Source organism: Haemaphysalis longicornis, unplaced genomic scaffold (genome assembly GCF_048455015.1).
Source record: "Haemaphysalis longicornis isolate Haplotype H1 unplaced genomic scaffold, Haemaphysalis longicornis Haplotype H1 scaffold_1, whole genome shotgun sequence".
Taxonomy (NCBI): domain Eukaryota; kingdom Metazoa; phylum Arthropoda; class Arachnida; order Ixodida; family Ixodidae; genus Haemaphysalis; species Haemaphysalis longicornis.
Genome location: NW_027526203.1, coordinates 175614156 through 175636265, shown reverse-complemented (window position 1 = coordinate 175636265; position 22110 = coordinate 175614156). Strand labels below are relative to the sequence as shown.

Below are 22110 nucleotides of genomic sequence, written 5' to 3'. Positions count from 1 at the left end.
AGCGTAGCTTATTTAGTGGATCTAGGTTATGCTAGAGCCACTAATTAAGCCACGGTTTTTGTATCGCTGTAGGTTGCGCTAGGCCACTGTCGTTCTTTCCCAGCGGGAAGTGATGCCGGCGTTTTCCACCTTCCCGCCGGTTGAAACAGCCCAGTACAGAGCAGCACAGCATCGCTACTCTGCCTGTGGGCTTAAAACCTCACTTTCAATACGTTTACTACAGCCACATGGCGCTCGGAAAAACGCCTTATCGAAGAGCGCGCGCGCCAACACAGATGCGCCAAAATGTCAGCGCCCATGGGTCTTCCGGGGTAAAGAAATGTCACGTGACGCGGTTCGACCAATGACCACTGTCGGCGACATGCAACAATGACAGAAAAGATTGCCGATACTCTGAAACCTGATCTAGTGGCTTTAGATGCAGCTTCGCCTGCGCTGAAGAACCCGCACGGACAGCTCAACCTGGGCATCATCACATCCGATACTGAGAGTAAGCGCAGGCGAAGCAGCCGTTAAACTCTCGCCTAGTCAGGTGGTTCAATCGCGCTGAAACGCACGCACAGGCGGCCCATCTGGCGCTGAGCGATCGAGTGCAGGCGAAGCAGCCGCTTCAGTCTCGCCAAGTCACGCGGTACCGCAACAACGAGGCTCCAAACGAGCGTTCGGAGCGTTCGCATTTTAGTCCTCTCCAAAAGCTGTGAAACTGTTGCAAGGTGGTCACACCTGTTTTTGGTGGGGCGACACCGTTCTACGCATCGAAAAGGTTGGGGAAATATCAACACCCTTCTTGGAAGTTGTTGAAAAGGTGTGCAATAGGAGTTTGGTCGTTCATAAAATTACATAACTTATTGAACATAATAACTACAACAGTGTGCCCGCTCCGCCTCACGTTTAAAAAGTTGTTGCCCATCCGCAAGCTGACTTGCATATGCTGGCATTAAATGTACGATTCCAAAATTAGCGCTAAAATATTTTATTTTCGAGACGAGTATAGCGACAAGTCCTCTATCAGAGGACTTTCCTCTGCTTGCTATAAAACCGACAAGAGCATATTTATTTGTAAAGTAAGCAAGTGCATACTTGCTCTCCCCGTGCATCCCGTCGGTTTTCTTGCCCAGTTCATTTGTGACTTGCGCGTGTTGAATGTATCTGTATCTTCTGCTCCGCGCTTAAGCGATCCACATTGGCACGCCTACCTGTGCTGCCCATACAACGAGCACACACTTTTTTATCCTTATACCCTTTTTTAGACAAAACACCTTTTAAAGGTGTGTGCCACAGAGGAGTGTTCTACACACTTCACAGACAGAAAGGGTGCAAAAAAATTAGTGTATATGAAGAAAGTACTCATATAGCGTACCCTGCTCCTAGCGGCACCAAAAAGTCAAATTAAAACAGTCACGAAGCATATCCTTGGCATATATTAACTGATAAGATAAGCTAGTTATTAAGTTGTTAAATGATTTTAGGTTTTAGTCCGTTTGCCGTTAATATAACGAGCCAAATATGCTGACGGGGTATTTCTAGCAGCATCTGGAGTTCAGTAGATGAGTGAAGAAATTAGAGAAACGACACCCTTGGCAATGCATACCAAATCCGTTTACTAAGGTGAGGCAATCCTAAAATTGAACCTCCGTCATTTTATGAAGAATTCACAGTTAACTGGAACAAAAGTCCACCTAATGTAGTCAGGGTCATTTAACGATAACAGGCTCGTTAAAAGATAGTGGGAGCTCTCAGTAGTAACTGCTCAGTACAATTATTATGGTTGTACGGAAGAGCAAATACTCTCCACTTCCTCTACACGTGTAGAAGCTCAGCTCGTTCATTAAAAGAGAACATCCGTGAAAACCCTAATTGTGTGGAGACCTTGGCAGCGTCCGAGAACGAACACTCTTCCTGTAAGTACTGCACCCCGGGCACGCACGCAGGCTTTCAGCATATAGAGAGAAAAAAGGAGGAAAAAGTGAGTGAGCATTGATTCTGCTGTTCTGTACACTCTGTGTTGTATATTCTTTTTGTTCTTGTTCTAGAAGATGGCATATTTTATCTTCGGCATCTCCTCATACAAGAAGACAGACGATGTCGGTTTACACTGAAATCTGCCCATGGTTCTAGGTCAAACTTTACTCAAGTTGCTCCGAGAGACAAAAAATTGTAAAGAAATTCCGACAGTTGCCTACTAACGCCGCTTCTCTTCATCTCGAGTTTTTAACAGCTACATTCGTCTATGAGTAACCAAATCTGGCTACTTTTTGTCGTTTTGGGCTACATTCGGCGACTCTTCATTTCATTCAGTTATATTTGTTGTTTTGTCTTTATTTTTCGGGTTGGGGGCGAGTGTTGGGGGCGAGGGGAGACGGGGCCATGTTGTAGAAGGGGACTGGAGAACGCAATGCATCACTTGCCAGCGAGGAAGTTCAATGCAGAATAATAATATATACCGCAGAAGAGAACTCAAAAAATGTATCTGGAATACTTTGTGTATATGCATATAATATGGCTTGGGAAAATTCATACTGAGGCATAAAATCGCGAAAGACCAGGGGTGAAACAATGACCTAAGTCGATTTGACCTCAGCTCAAACTGGCACTCGTGTAAGTATTCTCGCACTCACTGTGTGGGCAAGCTGTCGTTGAACACCATGGATCTCACCTCTACCACATCTCACCCTCAGCCTCCCTTCAAACTCGATCTCACCTCAACATCAAGCCCATCACCTCAATTCCGTTGTAGTTTCATGTTCTTTCCCAGCCGTCTTCTTGGTTAAAAGACTCTTTGTACACGTGAACGCACAATTTAATTACTTAGCATTAAGTTTTATCATTTAACAGGGGCTATGAAGTCAGCTATTAAATGTGTATAGTACTGGACAATTTGAAGCGACATTTTTTCGCTTCTGTGTCAGTCGAAGCTTCATTTCCCTCACTATAGCCAAATATGTAATGCACGCACGCGCATTAGAACCGTCTTGATTGCTCTTAAAGGCAGGAGTAGATACGTTGTCATACTATCAGCAGTGTTGTACTTATTATTTTAGCCGTTGTCACCACATTCTACACTTGTTAGCATGATTAAACCTTGGTTGTTATTTTTTGTTGTTGTTTCTGTTTGGGTAAGTTATGTATAAATTCGTGTGGTTTCCTTTGAATATAGTTGGAAGTTGGCGCCTGTATCTGTCTTGCCTTGTCTCCTTCGTCCACGTCTAATTTGCGCCACGTTTTCTTCTTTCTTAGAGTATGTTGCCAACTAGCTCAGTAACAAGTTTTGTAAAATATGACCGCGCTTCATTTGAGGATTCCCCAATGTTCGACAAGCTATTCCACACCAAAAGATTGAAATTCAGTCTGGAAATACCGGGCCTGACAATTAGTGTTTGCTGCCCGAGCCCTAACGGACGCCCTTTGTAACCGATATGACGTGTTTTTTTAGCGTTTATACGCAGCCTAAAACACGTTAAAATTGCTTCCACACAATACCTCTTTTTTTAAAAAAAAACTACCCACAGTTGCTGGTACAACCGCTAATCCTGCTGCGTGTACAAACAAACGACAGGTATCCGTTATTATCAGTTATTAATGGCGGTCTACTGAGCCAAAATCTTAAGCGAAAGAATACCAACTAGCAACGAAGTCAACTTCCAGCTTGAGCGGCTTTCCCTTCTTGAAATGGCAGGGGAGCTCCGGGCAAGGGTCGATCCTGACTCCTGCGAAATCGCCTCCTGTAGAGAAGAAGAGGAGATGATGTTAGCAATGTGGTATCTGCTTCACCCCAGTCACTGGCGTACGCAGGGGGGATAGGGCGAATAATTTTTTAATCCCCCGAGGGGGGGGGGGGGGGGGGCGAAACACGAAAATGTCTTTGCCTGTCAAACGATAAAGACTACCGATAATTGCTTGCGCGTGGATAAGCTCCGCACCAATCACATGCAGCTTCGATGCGTGTTCTCACCACGAAGATCAGCAATTCTGAAATTTCAGGGGGTCAGAGGGAGACAACTTTATTTTAGATTCACTTCGATGGGAGGATGGAACTCGTTCTACTTAGGTGGCGGCCAAAAAAGGAACATAACAAGAGGAAAGTTATGGGGAGTACGATGTCATGTCGAAGTCTTTGTATTTTTGATTTTGGTAAATGTCTTGCTGTGGTTTTTATTCTTTGGTTCTTTTAAAACATTTTTTTTTCATTTATGCTTTCCTTTTCTCTCCCCCCCCCCTCCCTCCGAAATGAAATCCAAAGTACGCGACTGACCCCAATGAAAACCGGGCAACAAGCTCCGCCTAAGAGTCAAGCTGGTGGCTTAAAACTGCATTCTTTCTAGGTACCGTATTTACCCGATTCTAACGCGCACTTTTTTTCCGGAAAAATAGGCCGAAAAATCGCATGCGCGTTAGAATCGGATACGAAACCGGAACTACCGAAACAGCGGAAATTTCGACCCACCCATCGCCATCGCCATCTCAAGATGGCGCCAAAGCTTTCAGCAACGATTTTTAGGACGCAGGAAGCCTAGGCGCCTAGGCTTTCTATCGGCGTTCACACAAATCGTCAAATCGTTTCACTTGCGCTTGATAACAGCAATGGCAGCAGCGGCTCCCACGTGTTCAAAACGAGCGGTCGGCTGAAGCGTGCACCTCTGGAGAAGCTCTCGGGATGGGCGTGCGAGGCGTGGGCCACGATCCCATCGACCATGGTTGAACGTTCGTTCAGAAGTGTGGCACCGCGAACGCACTTGACGGCACCGAGGACGAGATGGTGTGGTCAGCGGAGAGTGACGAGGAGTGAGATGAGTGAGATTACTTCGGGAAATAGATCACCCGTTTCTCTCGCATTCGTTTGTCTGGGTCACAAAGTCCCGTGCGCGTTACAATCGTAGGTGCAAGTTTTTTCGGATTTTTTGCCAGGAAAATCGGGTGCGCGTTAGAATCGGGGGCGCGTTAGAATCGGGTAAATACGGTAATTGTTTCGTCGTCACTTTGGTGGAATACATAAGAGAGCTTTCTTTTTTTCTGACATCAGTATTGGAAAAATATTTTCGTCCTGAATATCCGGACGAAGACTGCAGCCCGGCCCGCGGCCTACCGGAATAGGATGGCCACCCATTGCTCCCCTTTTTAACCCAACCCCCTCCCCCTCTTTTCTCAACAAACTTTTTCAACAACAATGACGACGACCGCTCGGCAAAATTATCTACACGTCACGCAAGCATGGCAGGTATGTAAGTAGTGCATATTGTAATAATGTGCGAAATCCCAGCACTGGCATATAGCGTGGTCTATAGCGCTGGTCTATAGCGCCATCGTCTTGGGTCATGGCATGAAGCCACACCTAAAGTTTTGAAACAACTGCATTGGGCGTGATATCGCCCAATCGCAAAATCACAAAACCCCAGTGTTGCTATTTTATCGGTCTTAATTCATTTATAACTTTTTAAAATAACAGGCGCTTCACCTGGGCCGTGATGTGTGTGTTAGTTGCGGCCTGTGGGGTAATTTAGACGATTGGAGATATTTAACCTGTGCCGAAATATTGTACACACTGGTGTTTTTGTTCTTCGTCTCCACAAAACTTCTGCAGCCATTACCAGATATCTAACTGGCGAACACCGTGATCAGTGGGTCTACGGTGTAGCCAGCGTTGCCAGGAGGTACAAAAAATACACATAGGGACATGATCTGAGCGAGTTGGTATAAAGTTCATAACCAGCAAAATGACAGCGGAGCAGTAGAAGGAAGTGACAGGACGAATGATGCCAAAAGTGTCAAAGCTCAATTACGCCAGCGCCGTATTAACTTGGCCAGATGGCCGTGAAGTGTATTTCTAGTTTAATGGGCTGTTTTACAAGCTCTTACTTAGACCTCGGTCACCCAGTTATTTTGAAATGAACGGTCGCCGTGCGCAGCAAACTAGCCACGTTGGCATCTTGGTATGCTACGCTTGCATCATGCTCACTAGAATGCTCTTGCCGTCCGCGGGTGGTCAGCCATCACGGCGGGTAGCTTCCGTCCTGTCGCCACTTTCTAATTGTCAGTCGTTGTTTTGCTGCTTAATATATCCCAGACATGTCTGCTTTTGATGTTTACAGAAGGATTGAGCCTAGTCTAGTATCCTTTGTGTTTGCAAACCAGCTACACAGGCACTTCCTTCGCTTAGAGCCCACAAAAGAAAGCAACATTTTCATCATTTTCGTTTCCCTTCAATGTTTTCGTTGTGTTTCAGACCACGAGCAACGAAGCGGCTAATGCAGGTAGCAAGCCTAACAGCAGTAAACCGACAGAGTCTCGTGCCTTTTCTTGCGAAAATGTGTAAACGCGCGTGGAGATATTCTTTATCATAAATGTGTTGTCAAGCTCAGAAAACCCGCTAGCGTTATTCCTTACACAAATAGTGGCCTGGCGCCAACACCGCTCGTCTCTTTTTGCCATTCTGCTAACTATGACGGAGCCGTCGCTGGGAAGATGGCCGCCAATTTCTGTACCAAAGTTGTGCACTGAACTCAGCGCAAGCTGGGTTCAGGCTTTTTCGGCAACTGGAAGAGTTTTATTTAGAAATGGCCTCCTTTATCATTGAAATTTCAAAGCTTGTGTTTGAAAACGTTCTATTGAAGCATGAATGAATTTTCGAACAACTTAGGAAGCTGGCGATGAAGGTTACCAGTTGCCTAAACGCCCCCATCGGAGAACAACACAAATCCAAACACCTCTGAAAACTGTTTGTCGCCGCTTCTGTACGTACACAGAAGAGACTTCGATCCGCAGAAACTTTGATCAGCTAATTATTCGCATAAGCCTCATACACCTCGAAAGGATCCGCAAGAGGTACAACATGGCAATGGCCCCCACATATCCTTATTTCAACTACTCAACCCCAGCATATCTCGAACTTTGACCTGGATTTTCCCTAAATTCATGCAATGGGACCTCCTCCTGTATATACTGTGTACCCATATCATGTTTGTTTAATAAAACTTATTTTCAATTCAAAAAAAAAATTCAATTCAATTCAATTCAATACAGAACCTCAGTTCTTGCCCCTCACCTCCGGATACAACACCCCTATCAACCCATACTGCATTGAAAACGTGCGGCTGTATTTGCAATTGATGAATTCGCCATCAAAAGTGTCTAATACGTGTACTGTACCGCGTTATGAACTGCTCAACTTTTCCAGCCGTTACGAATCACCGAAAGGCTTAAATGAGCCATCCTTAAGACCGATAATGTAACCCCAACAATTTCAACTCAACCTATCACCCCTCTCCCCCCCCCCACCCACCAACCCTTGGCTCATCGACTCCAGGTAACCCGAAGCTCACCTATTTGCGAGTAAAGTCTCTCGACAACAACAACAACCCACCACACTATACCCTGCGAAGCTGAATTCTTCAATAGGCCGAGTGCTGCGTGACCCAGTGCTTACTCAGGCAATGCGGAAAAAAACTTTTGACGCGAACCACACTTCTTTGTTTAAAAAGTACATGTCGCTTGACACGAATCTTCGCAGCAGGCGTCCACCTGTCTGTGTCAAGTTACAGTTTACAGTGGCCCGCTTTGAGCAACTATGCCTGGCGGCGAATCTAGCACGCATAGAAATTATAGTGACGGAGAGTAAAAAACAGAATGCATGTACTGTTCCGGAGGTGTGCCCGTGACCTCAGTCAACACCAGCTGAGCGCTTTTAATTTGTTGTGGTTGCGCGACTAATTCATAAACATAAGACAATCAGTCATCGCGCCCGACCATGCGAGCTTCTATAGGCTTTGCTGCTAGCAGTTTAGCAACTTGCTTGTGGGGAGACGCTTCGTTCACCTCCTAACCACTGATGCAACTGCTCTGCAGGATGTTGAAGCACACGCGAAAAAAGTTTCCTCTTTGCGAACACTCCCAAATAAAGTCGAAGTAAAAGACAGCAAACAGTCGGAGAGCGCTATTGCGCCGAAGACAGTACGGAAAAGGCCCGATGTGTTTCTAAAAGGCTTAATATACGTTGCTCTGTTAAGCATCTACTCACTTTAGGCCTCTTTCTCTATAGATACTACATTCATGTAATCTTCTATCTTTTTTAGCCCGACCGCCCCTTATCAGCCCAACAGATCCGCCCACCCTATCTCGTCGCCCCTGGTGTCACTAGATAAGATACAGAGTACCGTCACTGAGGTGCGCAAGCATGGAGGAAACGCGCAAGTGAGCAAAGGCGGCCATTTTGTTGTTGATCAGTGTTGCCAGATAGCGCTTCTGTGGACTAACCGCTATTGACGAGGCCATTTGTAAACAACACTGCCGAAGACGCAGCAACACGGCATCTTCTAATACACTTCTGCAGTTAAAATGCTGCGAAGCGTGTTATCTTTGAGTCGCATTCGGCACGACGCCAGTCGCGCGCAGCCGCAGAGCAGGGATGACAAGCTGACACTATCACAGTTGACCGACAGGAAACGCATAAACAACAAAATGGCGGCGCCCATGAACCGTCGCAGTGTAAACAAGTGTCACGTGATGGGAACTCACCGACGATCACGGCGGCGGCACGGAACAAGAGGAGAAAAGAGTGACGATACTCTGTAACCTTCTCTGGTGACACTAGTCGCCCCTATCTCGTCACCCCCGTGCCTAACATGCGGTGTACCAGGGGTCATAAGGCATAATTTTTTATTCAGGGTCTATCAGGAATATGCGATGTAGCCGTAAGCTTTGTTTAAACAACAACCCCGCATGCCTCTGTGCAGGACGCTCTTTTCCCAAACGCCCACTGGATCACCAGCCAACACATCTTGCGTGTAGCCGTTCAGCTTTTGAAAGGCAAAAACCTCTGACTCGTGGTAATTCGCTGCAGATAGTTTCGAAGAGGTGCTGCCAGGCCGGAGCAATTCCCGGCGCTCTCTGAAAGTCTAGGTCCGTCTGTTCACTATCAACTCACTCACTCACCCACTCATTCGGGGAAAATGCTAGTTCATCCGATTGTTCACTCGCAGCGCTGTTGGCCTTTCTTCGCATCTTAAAAAGAAACAATGAAGACGGAGCGAGCAACAATTCCCAAGGTAGCCAAATTAGCAAGTCAAGCGTCTACTACGGTCACATAGTGTGGACACTTTTTTTTTGTTTGCTTAGAGGGTAATAATCTGCATCCCAGCAGGTACTTATCCGCTCCCGCGACAACTTAGTCCCGTGCGCAAGGCGTCATTTCTGTTTACGTCACGCCAGCACGGTTTCCGGCATTTTTTCTGCGTCGGGTCTCGGAATCGGTGTCATTATGGAATTCCGTACAGCATTAACATAATTTTTTTCTACAGAAGCAAAATTCCGAGTGTTCTCCGTTTCAAAGCGTCCGCTTTGAGTGAGCTCTTATTGGATGAAGGCAGATGACACACGGATGTGATGCATGTCAGAAGCCCGGAAGCCGAACTACAGCAGCACGACCTAAAACGGACTAAAATGGACGTTTTCGCTACGGGCCCAAGTCAGAATTCCACCCCAGGTTGAAACTTGAATTAACAAGACTCGTACTTACTTACATTCCGTAATGAACTTGCTAGGTTTTCTGTTCTTTATTGTGCTTGCATATTTTATTTATAGCTTGCACTGACGTCACCGCAGCTGCCATCTTTGTGACCCACAAGCACGGCGAAAGGCTGCACACTTATCTGGTGCTCTTATCTTCCGGAGCGCTAAAAAAGCTGGAAGTGTGTCTACAGAAAGGGTTGTGTTGACGTCATGTGCAAGCTACGTATACCTTTGTTGAATTTCTAATGAGCTACGTTATGAGCGCGAAATTAACAGCCATTATTCAGAAAACAGTTTCAATACGGAAATTGTTCCGCATTCGGATACCCTCACAGGGTGACTCTCTTCCAACTCGTTATCGTAGCATAGGCTACAAACTTTAGATTAATAAAATATGCTTGTAAGGGGTTGCTGTTGCCATTGTTGCTCAATCTCCCATGCAGAGACGCCATAAGTCGGGTGCCCGTGGGTTTGAGTCTAGAGCAGCAACGCCAGAAGTACAGTCATTGCCAAAATTCTCTACTGTATGCCAAATTCCAAAAGGCACGTATTAGGCCACAAAGAATTCAAAATACAGGCTTAGCTCTGGAAGTCTGTTTCTTCGGTATTCTAGGCCTTAAAACAGGCCTCACGACTGGAATACCAAAATTTAAATTTTAACTTGCCGTACGTAAGCGAAGACCCGAGGCGGTGATTTGCACTTCAGAATAAACGGGCAAGGGTTCACCTTAAAGTTTCCCTAACTGGCAGAATCATTTTGCTTTTCGTGCATGTGCTAGGCCTGTAGGCAATGTGCTGAAGGCGATGTCCACACCATGAAGGACAAACAGTCACGCACACGCGGCGACATACAAACGCCGAACACTGAACTCTTCAAGTAAAATAAAACAAACCTTCGTTCATCATCCTTTACGCAAACGTCACTATTCGCCATACGGATGTCCGCAGCGCAAAGCAAATATATATACGTGGTAAGGATCCCATTGGAGTCGAACGACTGGCCATTTTTTAATATGACCACCTTACTAAAAGGAATGACTTCACATATATAACAATTGAAGTTGGTCAGACAATGAACATTGAAAGAAAAACCAACCGCCAAGAGCCCCAAGGAAGACCTAGGGCAGCACTTGCTTTCTTAACGTAAAAACGGGAATTTCGATATGTTAGGAATGAAATAAAATAGAGAAAAATATGGCCCGGTAAGGGCGCATACGCACTCCAAGTTGCCGCATAGCGAACCGGTGATAGGTAGACTGCCCAAAAGCACAAAACTCGGGGCTAACCTCACCTAAAAAAAAATCCTCATCGTCAGCGCCATGCTCCGTTGGGGCCTATCTATGGTTTTACACCCTTTTGTATATATTGTACAGCATCAGCCATTGGCCTCCCTTGTTTACGACTTCCCATCAGGTTTTTATGCACCGAAGGAACCCTTTATGAGAATCTCGGTATTGGAGGGACACGGAATGACGTACAGGGCAAATTGAACGTGCACGGAAATCTCGTACACACCAGCGATTTCATTTTCCGTCTCCATCGTATACGGCCGTCGTGGCCAGGAATGGATCGTGCGTGGAATGGATCGTGGCGAAATATCCTAGCGGTGGGTGCTTCTTTAATAATTTTTTATCCGTTGAACTGTACTTTCTAAACGTCTATGGTGTGACTTGTTTACCGCAAGCGTGAAATGGAAAGTACAGCAAACGACCCGCAGCAGGGTGCCAATTGGATAAGCACGTGTTCAGCGTTCTCGAGCGAGTGGCTTCATATGCATTTCCAAAATACCGCGCAATAAATGGAAGCGAAATTACAAACAAGTGATATCCGTGGGTTATTAATTACCAGTAATTGATAGCAAATATTAAAAGTTGATTGCATGTTATTGATGATGAAGCAATTATTTACAGTATGAGTAACTAGTAGCTATTAATTTATTCCTGGATGTTTTAATGGTTCAGTGCGCGTCAATTATGAATGATTAAAAGTTATTTGCAAATAAAAAAATTTGTTTCTGAATTACCTTATCACAACCTACACAAATGTCGCTTCTCTTGTGGGTTATTACTTTGCCTGAAAAAATGTGCAAACTTTTCAGGTAAGAAAAATTGTTTAAACATGTTTATACCCATCAGCAAACAGCACGGAAATATGAAGCTTTGTCACAAAGCCGGCAGCAATTTTATTGCAGTTTGAACTTGTTAACGTTCCTTAATCAGTGCTGACGAAGATTGTCTCCGACAGCGGGCAGCGTTCTTCTTGTTTTTGTGATTCGGATCAAAGAGCACGTAAGCTTTACGTTGACACTAGTCACAGGAAAAGCAACTTGAATCGAGCATTTGACTGACATGGTAATGACAATTATCCTTTTTTCAAGAAAAAATGCATTCTACTATCTCCAGCACAAGGCATGAATTCTACTTTGCAGTTTTCAGCCCTCAGTTCTCCCACCTCACCATGGAGAATACAGACGAGTAACACACTGCTTTGGCTATTCGGCTCGGTCCGGAAGCTCCAACTTCAAATTGCAAGCATTGTGGGAAAAGCGTACTCAGTGGGGTGAGTTGCTCATTTGACCAATGCAGCGGTCTGCATGCCTGTTAGATAACAGTCATTTCGATCAAAACAAAATTTCTAGCATTACTATCGACACGCTTTATTTCCCAGCATTTGTCGGTAAGTGCGGAAATATATGACCATCGTCTGCATGCACCTGAACATAAAAAAATACATTCTTTCGCACCTGGCAGATGTGCATGTCACCAGCAGTTCTCATCACTGAATACGCCCGAAGCGAACATTTCGAGCTGCTTTATGTGCGTTCGTTGGCCACATCTTTCCCTCGTCATCAGGATCATCATCTCTTAAAAACTGCTATAATAACTAACGTACGTTCACCTTCAACTAGAATATGCTTCACCTTTGTGGGAGGCCACATTCGAAATTGGAGGCTGCTTGTTCAAATTCATATTCATTCAAAATTGAAGGCTGCTTAGCATCGCCTTTAAAGGGGCACTGAAGTGATTTGTAAATATGGCGGGATTACTAGCGCAAATTGTAGTCTGGAGTCCATAGGCCATGTTTTGATCACTCTGAGTGCGTTTACGCGAATTTATTTAGTAGAAAAATGAATTCGAAAATGCTGTCCTCCTCTCTGCATCCTCGCCCATTTTTTGTGGCGTTTTCGTGTGACGTCAGGAGGAAATGACTTGGCTTGACTGCGCTAGTGCACGGCTCTCCGACCTACCGACAGAGTCAGTCGGCCCAGCGTTTAGTCCACCGGCCGCCGACAAGTCGTAGCAATTCATTCGCTCAGTTGAAACTAAGCCACGACACGTTTGTGAATGGAAGAATGTGCCTTTAGTTTGTAGACCGTATCAATCTGTAAGTCCAAGTCGCTCCACACAAGCGGTTTCACAAGCTCACATGTGACGCTTTGCTGACCGGTATGCTAGAAGGAAAATCTAAGGCCACTTGAAGGCGGGAGAAGAGTCAGCGAAGTCAATATAGGTACTAAGAAAATAAAATCAACTGAAACAGTTACCGTCTAGCGTAAAACTAGGGAGCAGGAAGCACTTTTTTGCGCTGGGTGAACATGCACAGCGGTTAGCACCACGACCACACATCTATCTGCGAACGCTTTTCCGTCTAAGAAATGCAATTGCTAGACGTGAGATATTGTGGAACTCTGGGGGACGCTTACTGCACGGACGCTATACAACAAATAGTCACCTAAGCTGCTTGAAATGCGAAAACTAAGTGTAAACTGGTTATACATTATATACCTTATATTTCCAAGATAGGCAGCGCTGACGCGTGGCCGAGTGGCCTGGAGCGCTAGGCTTGTTACTTTGCAAGTCGCAAGTTTGAATCCCCGAAGGGTTTTTTTTTTTTTTTTTTGTAAGTTGATATTTTCGTTTTTGGCCAATGTTTTCTATACTGACTTCACCATTTTTGGGCAGCAACGTGCACTGCTTCACGAGCGAGTTCGCAGAACGCGCGCTGACTGACACTGACGGGCTAACGAATTCTCGTTGGCGTGCTGTTGCCATAAGCACCGTCTGCTTGCGGGAAATAGGCGCACAGGCCAGAATCAGCAGACCCTTGTCCTGGTGTGAACACGCTTTTTACGATACAGACATGAGTGAGGCAAGCTCCAAATATGGGGAAAAGCGCATGGAATTTCAGTGTCTGCGGTGACGCGGAGGGCGTTCATCCACTGCGTATGCCTCGGCTAGTTTATTGCTACGATTACAAGCCGTTCTGGGAGGCTTATCTTAGGCATTTTACAGCCGACAACATCGCAGAAGCGTGGTATGGAGATTATTGAGATATCGAGAATGGCCATCCAACGATAACGTCGGACGTCAAGCATGTTGTTTTACAGAACCGAAACCGAAACTTGTTTGAATGTTAATCTTGGACATCGTACAATCACGGTGCACCTCCTCCCGACGTCACAGCCTTTAGTTGGTGCGGCCGCCGCAGTCTGCGCATGGTAGGTTTCCTTCTTTCGGGCTTTATAAAATAATTACCGACTTGTCATCCGGATAAACGAAGAAAAGTGTGCTAATTTGAGCCAGTCTACAATGCAAGCTAAAACGGGAGCTGGACAAATTTACTTCAGTGTCCCTTTAAGCATGGGAGGCGATGGCGTTATCCGACCGCGGTCACGTAGCATCATCATTCGCTACAGTGCACCAAACCCCAGCTCTGATGTCATCGTACCCCCGGGGGCGCCTGGGAGCGGTGAAACCTTTCCGCTCCTGCTCGCACGTCATCTGTTGGGGCACCGCTTTACGATCCCTGAAGTTTTAGGGGTTGCCGCAAAGTGGCGGTACATGATTTTTCGCTCCCACCTATTTTTCGGTCATGGTCAACGTCGCCGACGATGACGGCTTCTCTGAGAGACGGGGCCCTTAAGGCGACGCGTGAATAATCCGGAGCGAGTGCAAAATCGTTCCTCTCGTGCTGTCATGCGTATTTATAAACATTTAGTTGGGCGTGCGCTATGGAAAAGCGAACACCCCGGAGATGCGGGTGGCAACTGCGCATGCGCGTATACGCTACGCATCCGCCCCGGCAATGCGTGACCACACACGCAACGGCTACGAGCGTGCGCATCCGTGGGTGGAGTGAACTAAAATCCATGGGCGTATGCGGGCCACTCGCGGGCCACTTGTATGCGGGCTATCGCGAAATCTCGGCGCGGCCAGGTTTTCAGAATGCAAGCTGCTCCGGCGGCAAAAACATGGAGGAAAGGAAAATTTTGGGAGGGAGCATGACGCCAAGCGGCTAGCTTTCGCAAGGAAGCCTCCTCTGACGCCGCATTCCCCTCTCCACGAGTTCCTCCGACGCATGCCTAGGCTCGTGGACCGTGGTAGGATTTAGTGGGTCTGGTTGGCTGCAGATGGAGTAGGAACGCCGTCGCCGAAGGCGCCTTACGAGATTTTTCGACAGCGTTCCGCTCCCGGCCTCGGATCCTGGAAGTATTGCCGCTGACCTAAGCCAGGTGAGAGTCAGATCCCATTCGTAACAGCAAACTAATAGTTGCGAGCCCATTTTGACTAATGACGTTTTCTCGCCCGAACGCGCCGCCGTAAATTTTCACACGCACCGAGCGGGCCTACGGCTGCGTTGTGTTCAAGGTTTGCTGAAACAATTGCGTTTGGCATTTTGCTGGCAGTTATCGCGGAAATTGCGCATGCCCTGGCGTTTGCGTATTTTTTCTCCACCAAAAATAGTATACAGCGGCCGAAAACGAACCCGCCACTATGCACTCAGTAATATGACTCCTTCCCTGCTACCACGGCAGTTAGATTAGAATCATAGTCCAACCAACGTTACTAGATTCCAACAATCTCCAGTTAGAATCATAGTCCAACAATCTCCAGTGTGAGTTTCATGGTCCCAAGCAAGGCATGGAGTGGAAATGGACTGTGCCTTCGAATTATGAAGGTTCAACGCGTCGAAGCAACTCCTTGGCTATGGGGCACGCTGTAGTGGAGGACTCCGACAATTTTGACCGCCCGGGGATCTTCAACTTGCGCCGAAACCTCGGCACGTGGGCGTTTTCGCCTTTATCTGAACAGCAGCCGCCACGACCGGAATCCAACCCGCGTCTGCGTCCGTGGATTCAGCAGCCTAACGCTTTAGCCACTGCGCCACCGTGCTGTCTTGTATTTCCGCCGCCCTGATTGCCTGCGGTAATTCAGTAATGAAGCCGTTCGAACTTTCCCAACTGTCCCTTCAGTATAGAACCCGCGGCTGCATGGTTTGAAGGGAGGGAGGAGCGCTCGCTAAGGTGTGGACTCAATCAGCTGCTTCAGAAGTGTTGGAAGGTGGACTCATTCAGCTGCGCTTCTAAGGTGTACTCAATCAGCTGCTTCAAAATCAGCTGCTTCGGAAACGTTTAGAAGTGTATTTGGGGTGGTGGTGGCCCAGCATATCCTCCAGCCTATCTCCCCCATCACATTTCCGGTTTATCATATCCTTCTAAGGCACAAAAGCACCAAGGCTTTTCCAACCTACACTTAACCGCCATATGCAGAGTCTAAGCAACTTAGAGAGCAGCCATCAGAGTAAGACAGTGTAATGAAGCATGATTCTTGCATTCCCACAAGTAGAACGAGATTTAGTTAACACGAAAATCCCCGCGATTGAATCTTAGTGAATGAAGGTGACAGAAAATAAAATAATACTCGTATGTAAACAATTCGCTGACGGAAATGGAAACACCGCCAGGAGCTGCCATAACGCACTAAGCGAAACTTTTTGGGCCCCTTTAGGTTAATGCTGCCCGCATTACACTCGCGCTCGCTTCGGTCCTTCTGAGTGATTTTCCATGAGCATTTTTGCGCATAATTTTCAAAAAAGAAATGTAGCTTTGCGAATTCAAGGCACACAGATTACTACCCTGTATTGGAGGGCTGCTGTTTACTTCTGATCCCATAGAACAAGCCACATGTATCTTTAAAAAATGGAGGACGGTGTCATGTCGGAAACACTAAAGGGATAGGTACAAGGAGAAACTGGCCTCACCACACACGTACTGAAAAATTTGCCATGCCTTCAGCGCCATGAATTCACCAGAAATTTTCACCCCCCCCCCCCTCTTGCGTCGCTCATTAATGATCATTTTGACGGCTTCCAAATCAGAAATAGGTGCGCACCGAAATAAAGTTTCGCGTTCTGTTTTCATGGGTAGCAATAAAATCGTAGTGATCGGTTATGGTGTACCAGCATCCAGAAAGGGCAGTACATGCCTCTCCATCTCAAAGAACACAACGCGCTGCATCCTCCAATACTTCTTTGGTAAGCTTGTGGGTCACACGATGGAAGGCGACAGAACAATTACAAAGGAACAAAATGGCGACCTTGTTCACTACCGCTGATCGAGTTTCAGATTGAGAATTTATGCATCAGCATGGATTCCCACCGTCATGCGAAGCATTTTGTTCTCATTACGACATCAAGAAACCCATAATCACAGCCTTCTTTTCCTGCGGTTAAAGCATGAACTGCGGGCGCCATACCAGCACATGATAACGAGGCGACGCTGACGACAGTTCAAGGAAGCCTGCAACCCTTTTTTCAACTTTTTTTAGATGTGACGCATCTCTTGCTTTGAGGCATGTCCCTCCTCCGTCGTCGTCGCGCCGTCCGTCCGCATCCCCCCTCCGTTCTTCTCTCATACAGCTGTGTGCAACACTCTCACTCCGGCTCATTAGCATACCACAGCTGGCGCACTTGATTGGGCGCGCTTCGCTGCGTAACGCTGCATTAACAACTGCTCCGGCGCGCGAAAGTGCGCGCATGCGTGACTCTCCTCCATTGTCTCCTGTCCTTCAAGCGCTGTGAATATAAAGCGGGTATCGCGCTGCGGCGGTTCAGTCAAGCGCTCGCTCTCGCACTTGACGTGACCTTGCTTGAGTACTTCGTGCTTGACTTGATTCTTCCGATGAAGACGTGATGGAAGCGACGGTCCCTTCAGTGAGTGGTGTGACACAACAATTACGCCCATCGTCCCGCGTATAGGAACACCCGCATGTGATGGAAATGCATCATACGCGTTCACAACACGTTTCACGCGATTTAGAGAATCAACCCAACGGAAACACCAATTGAGCCCCCCGATGCGTCGCATCACACCAGGGTTCCCTCGCGGGAAGATGGGCGTAATTTTTTCTAAATCCTAAATGCTTTCAGAACGCAGTCAACAAACACATCCACTGCTTATAATAGGGGGACACAAAACACCTCAGCCCAAAATTACTTCTCCAAGCCCATCAGATAACTTACAAACTGGCCGAGATTTTTCTCTCTTTCCCAATCTTGGCGTTCTCCAAGCGTTCCAGTTACGTCATTGCAGCGATGTAGCGGCCGTTGGCCGGCTTCCTTCCAGTTGCAGCAATAAACGCATTTGGTAGCCACTATTTGAAAAATATCCACAGAAGCAAAGCAAAAACTTCTGTTTCTGCGAACCTGCTGCGACGAGCAAATCACGCAGTGCCGCTTTGTGCTGGCCATCACTACAGATGTAACTGAATAAAATGCTTTGTTGGGCGTGTTAGTTCATGGCTTCAAAAACTTAAAACGAGCGCAAAGGACGAGGACACAGAAACACAGTGGACGGGACGAGCGCTCGTCCCGTCTACTGTGTTTCTGTGTCCTCGTCCTTTGCGCTCGTTTTAAGTTTTTGAAGATGTAGCTGATTAATGCAGACTTCTGGGACTTACTCGTCAGATCACTACAGCTTTTGTAGGGCTCCCTGGGGCGAAGGAAAGAGGGAAAGCGTTTATCGGAAGTGTTGCAGGGTCCCTTTCAAGAGGATGGACAACTTTGACGAGGACAAACGAGCACGACACAGCGCCCGTGTCGTCTTCTTCATATGTATTCGTCTAAGTTGCGGTGTTGAAATAAAAAAGACCGTGAAAATGATAACGAAAAATACTGTTAGCAAGTTACAATTAAAAAAGGCGCTCGATTATGTCAATAAAGCGGTCAAAAGAAATAAATAGATACAGAAAAAGGTTGTGTGATGTGCTTCACTTCAGCACATGCCTTTCTCTTACATTTGGAACAACGTTGCTGAAGCGCTTTGTGGTTTTAGCGCCACTTTCAAATACAAAGATCGTTTAATTCCCAAACGTTATAGTCGGTATTTATTTTTAGAATACGTATCTAGCGTTTCTACGACTTTTGTGTGCAAATTGGTGGTGATTTCTCCAAGCTAAGCCAGAAACTACACGGATTGTCGTCAGGCCCGGAGCACATGCGCCGCCGATCGCTAACGTAAAACAACACGGCGAGTTCACGGAAAGTTTCCGAAGTCGAGTATAGGGCTTTCATTTATTACTACGCTGATCGAGTTCGGCCTTCAGGAGTAAGTGAATCGGCGGCATCAGCATGATTTTCATTATTGGGCAGACTTCCGTCAGTGCCACAGAACGTGGTCACGGCATAAGCGGCGTGCGCCATGCCGGCAGACGACAGCGTGGCGACGGTGAAGGCCATAAAAATAGTGACGCAAATACAGTTTCCGAGTTAACGTTAAAACAGGTCTCTCAATTAAGCAATTGAAAAAGGCAAAAATACATAAAAAAGTTCCAGGGGGCATCTAAATTTATGCCTGAAGATAGGAGACGCGATACCGTCACTTCGTCATCGAGGGGGGCTTTCCGAACGGAGCTGGTGCATTCAACCTTCATGCTCTCCAAGCGCTGAAAGCGCTCGAAGAGCGAGACTGTAGGGGCCTCTTTTATATGCCGCCGACAGAAGCACACAGCCCCGCACGATAAGCACAACTGATGGCTCTTTTGATCACGGTTGGTGGTGACGGGGCGTTTGCTTTGAATAAAGGCAGTGTCTATTATCAAAACAACCGTGAGAATTACCGTCAGAAATTTCTCAGGGCTGTCGCCTCTTATCGGCTAAAAACGTTGCCCGGAGATTTTGTGGGATAAATATTCCCTAAAAAGCCATGCTTGCAGTTGCCCCTCTTGCGCTGTGGTAGAGTACATGGTTTTGAACGAGAAGGCTCAGGTTCCAGTCCGACATTGCGATGTTTTTTGTTTGTTTTTGTTTTAGGGGCGAAGCTCCTAAAGCCGTGGGTCTGTCCATCCCTTGTGTCTCGTGGTACGTGACCGCCTAGTTCGATGACTCCTCCTTCGCCGGTGGCGCTACGTGACCGCCTAGTTCGATGACTCACTCGCAGGTGGCGCTACGTGACCGCCTAGTTCGATGACTCACTCGCAGGTGGCGCTGGTGTGACGTCACTCGCACGTGACTGACACTATAAAAGGCAATCGCTTTGACGCGCTTCCTCTTTCGCACCGAGTCACCGGATGGAGGAGCACGGCCGGGCTGGAGGAGCGGCGGGCGCGCACTTTCATACGGCCTGCGCTTCGAGTCTAGTTCCCACCTTTCACCGCCGCTAGTTTGTGGCGCTGCGGACCAACCCTCGCCGGTTGACCTACAGCACGGGCGGGGTAGAGCGGCGGCGGCGCTCCCGCATTTGCCACTGCCCTAGCCCTGCCGTGGTTACAGGTGATACCTGCCCGTGTAAATTTACATGTGCGTCATTAAAACAGGCGACTCCTTCCCCCCTTCTGAATTTTTGGTCTAATAGGGTCAAACAGCCTAACATTATTACTCGGAAGCGCCTAATCAAAAAATTGAAAGAAACATTTTAACTCGGGGCACATGAAGAAAAATATGCGAGGCCTTCATATCTTATCAGCGACTGTATTATATGAAAATGGTGAGGCAGGCAATAAACGCGGCATTTTCGGTGACTGAAATATCAGTTCTTATTTTTCCTTTTGGATGATGCCTTGGTTTGCACACGCACAGGGCACGACCAGTGACGCGAATGATTTCCCGCCGAGGGAGATACGGTTATCGCTTAGCTAAACGTGTTTCTGCTGCTCACGCTACGGTCGGGCTGAGCGGACCGGTCCGCTGGCAGCGAGCGCACTGTCAAAAACATACAGCTAAAACTCCTAATCATGCTACTGAAGTGCACAATGAGTCTTTTTTTTTTTTGGTGAGGTATAGCAGCGAAGGCATTCATTGGTACCGGTCATATTCCGCGGCACATCCAAAACACGTGCGGCAAGCGTTGTCAGCTCGCTCGGCCAGAGGCGATGCGTCGACTAAGAAAAAAGAGGGTTGGTTCGAAGCGCCCTCACTCTGTCAAGAATCTGCTGTATCGTTTCCTTGTTGGGTGCGCAGGCCGTATGAAAGTGCGCGCCCGCCGCTCCTCCAGCCCGGCCGTGGGAGGAGGTGGTTGTTGACAAGGCTGCGGAGCGGAGGGCGCGCAGGGCGGCGGCAGCGCGCGCTCGCCGACAGGATCCCGCCGTGCGCGAAAGAGAGGCCGAAGCATCTCGTCTAGAAAGTCGCGCTTAAACCGCGCGTCGGCAGCTTCGGGCTGAGCTCGCTTGATGCGTTTTGCAGCCGCCTCGCGAGCTCTCACTGCATCGGGGTTTGCCTGCCGATACCCCGCACGGGGCACCTTGAGTAATCTTGGTGACGGTACTGGCGATACCGCGGACCCCGAGCCCCCAAACATAAGCTGGATCCAACCGTGGCGATGTGTTTATAGGTGGAGGGTTAGAAACCACGAACGGTGGCCGTCGGAGCCCAGGTCAAGCTCCGGCGGATGGGCTCCCTGTCTGTTCACCAGGCAGGGAGCTCCGGGACCTCTTTGACTACCAGGGTAAGGTCAAGGAAGAAAGTACCCCCGTCTCCCTGCTTTTTCCTATGCCATATGGATAAATCAACCCCCCCCCCCCCAGACGTGATCGGCCCCCTAAAAGGGGCCGCACCGAAGTATCTTTTCCTTCTTTGCCTTCTATCTCGCTCCCAAAGCCAGATAACTACCCTCGTTTTTTGATCATGGAATCTGTGGACAAATCGAAGCCGGTTTCCTCTCAATCGGTATTTCTTGTTTCTAAATACCTTGAAGGTATCATCGGCAAAACATATGACGCCAAAAAACTCAGAACTGGTGAAGTGCTAGTTGAAGTTAAAACCAAGCAGCAATCTACAATCCTCCTGAAACAAACCCGCATGGCAGATCTGGAGATCAGGGTCACACCCCACCGCAGCCTCAACAGTTGTCAAGGTGTGATCTGTGAGGCAGATCTCCTAACCGAGACAGAGACTGATCTGCTCGAAGGCCTAAAAGAACAAGGCGTGACAGCAGTAAGGCGCATCGTCATCAGGAGAGAGAACAAAGAAATAGCCACCAAACATCTGATCCTGACTTATGACCGCTGCACACTGCCCGAGCATGTCAACGCAGGTTTCATCCGTTGTTCTGTCCGGCCGTACATCCCGAACCCGAGGCGCTGTTTCAAGTGCCAAAGGTTCGGGCATGGTACCAACTCCTGTCGAGGCAGAACAACATGTGCCAAATGCGCCCAGCATGATCATCTCTCTGACAACTGCACTGCAACCAACTTCACCTGCCCGAATTGCCAGGGTCCACACGCAACATACTCTCGCGCTTGTGAAAAGTTTCATCTTGAAAAAAAATCATTAACCTTAAGATAACCGAAAACATCACCTTCCCAGAGGCGCGAGAGAGGTTCGCCTCCTTCCCTC

The 22110-nt window shown here is 47.6% G+C and overlaps 1 protein-coding gene across 1 annotated transcript in view; it reads right to left on the bottom strand.

Moving 5' to 3' along the window:
- Nucleotides 1-22110, bottom strand: part of LOC144139637 (ecdysteroid-regulated 16 kDa protein-like) — a 39476-nt gene that overhangs the window by 5318 nt on the left and 12048 nt on the right. Inside the window, exon 2 of the mRNA XM_077671936.1 lies at nt 3624-3722. Coding sequence (XP_077528062.1) covers nt 3624-3722 — 99 coding nt within the window. The remainder of the gene's footprint in view (nt 1-3623; nt 3723-22110) is intronic.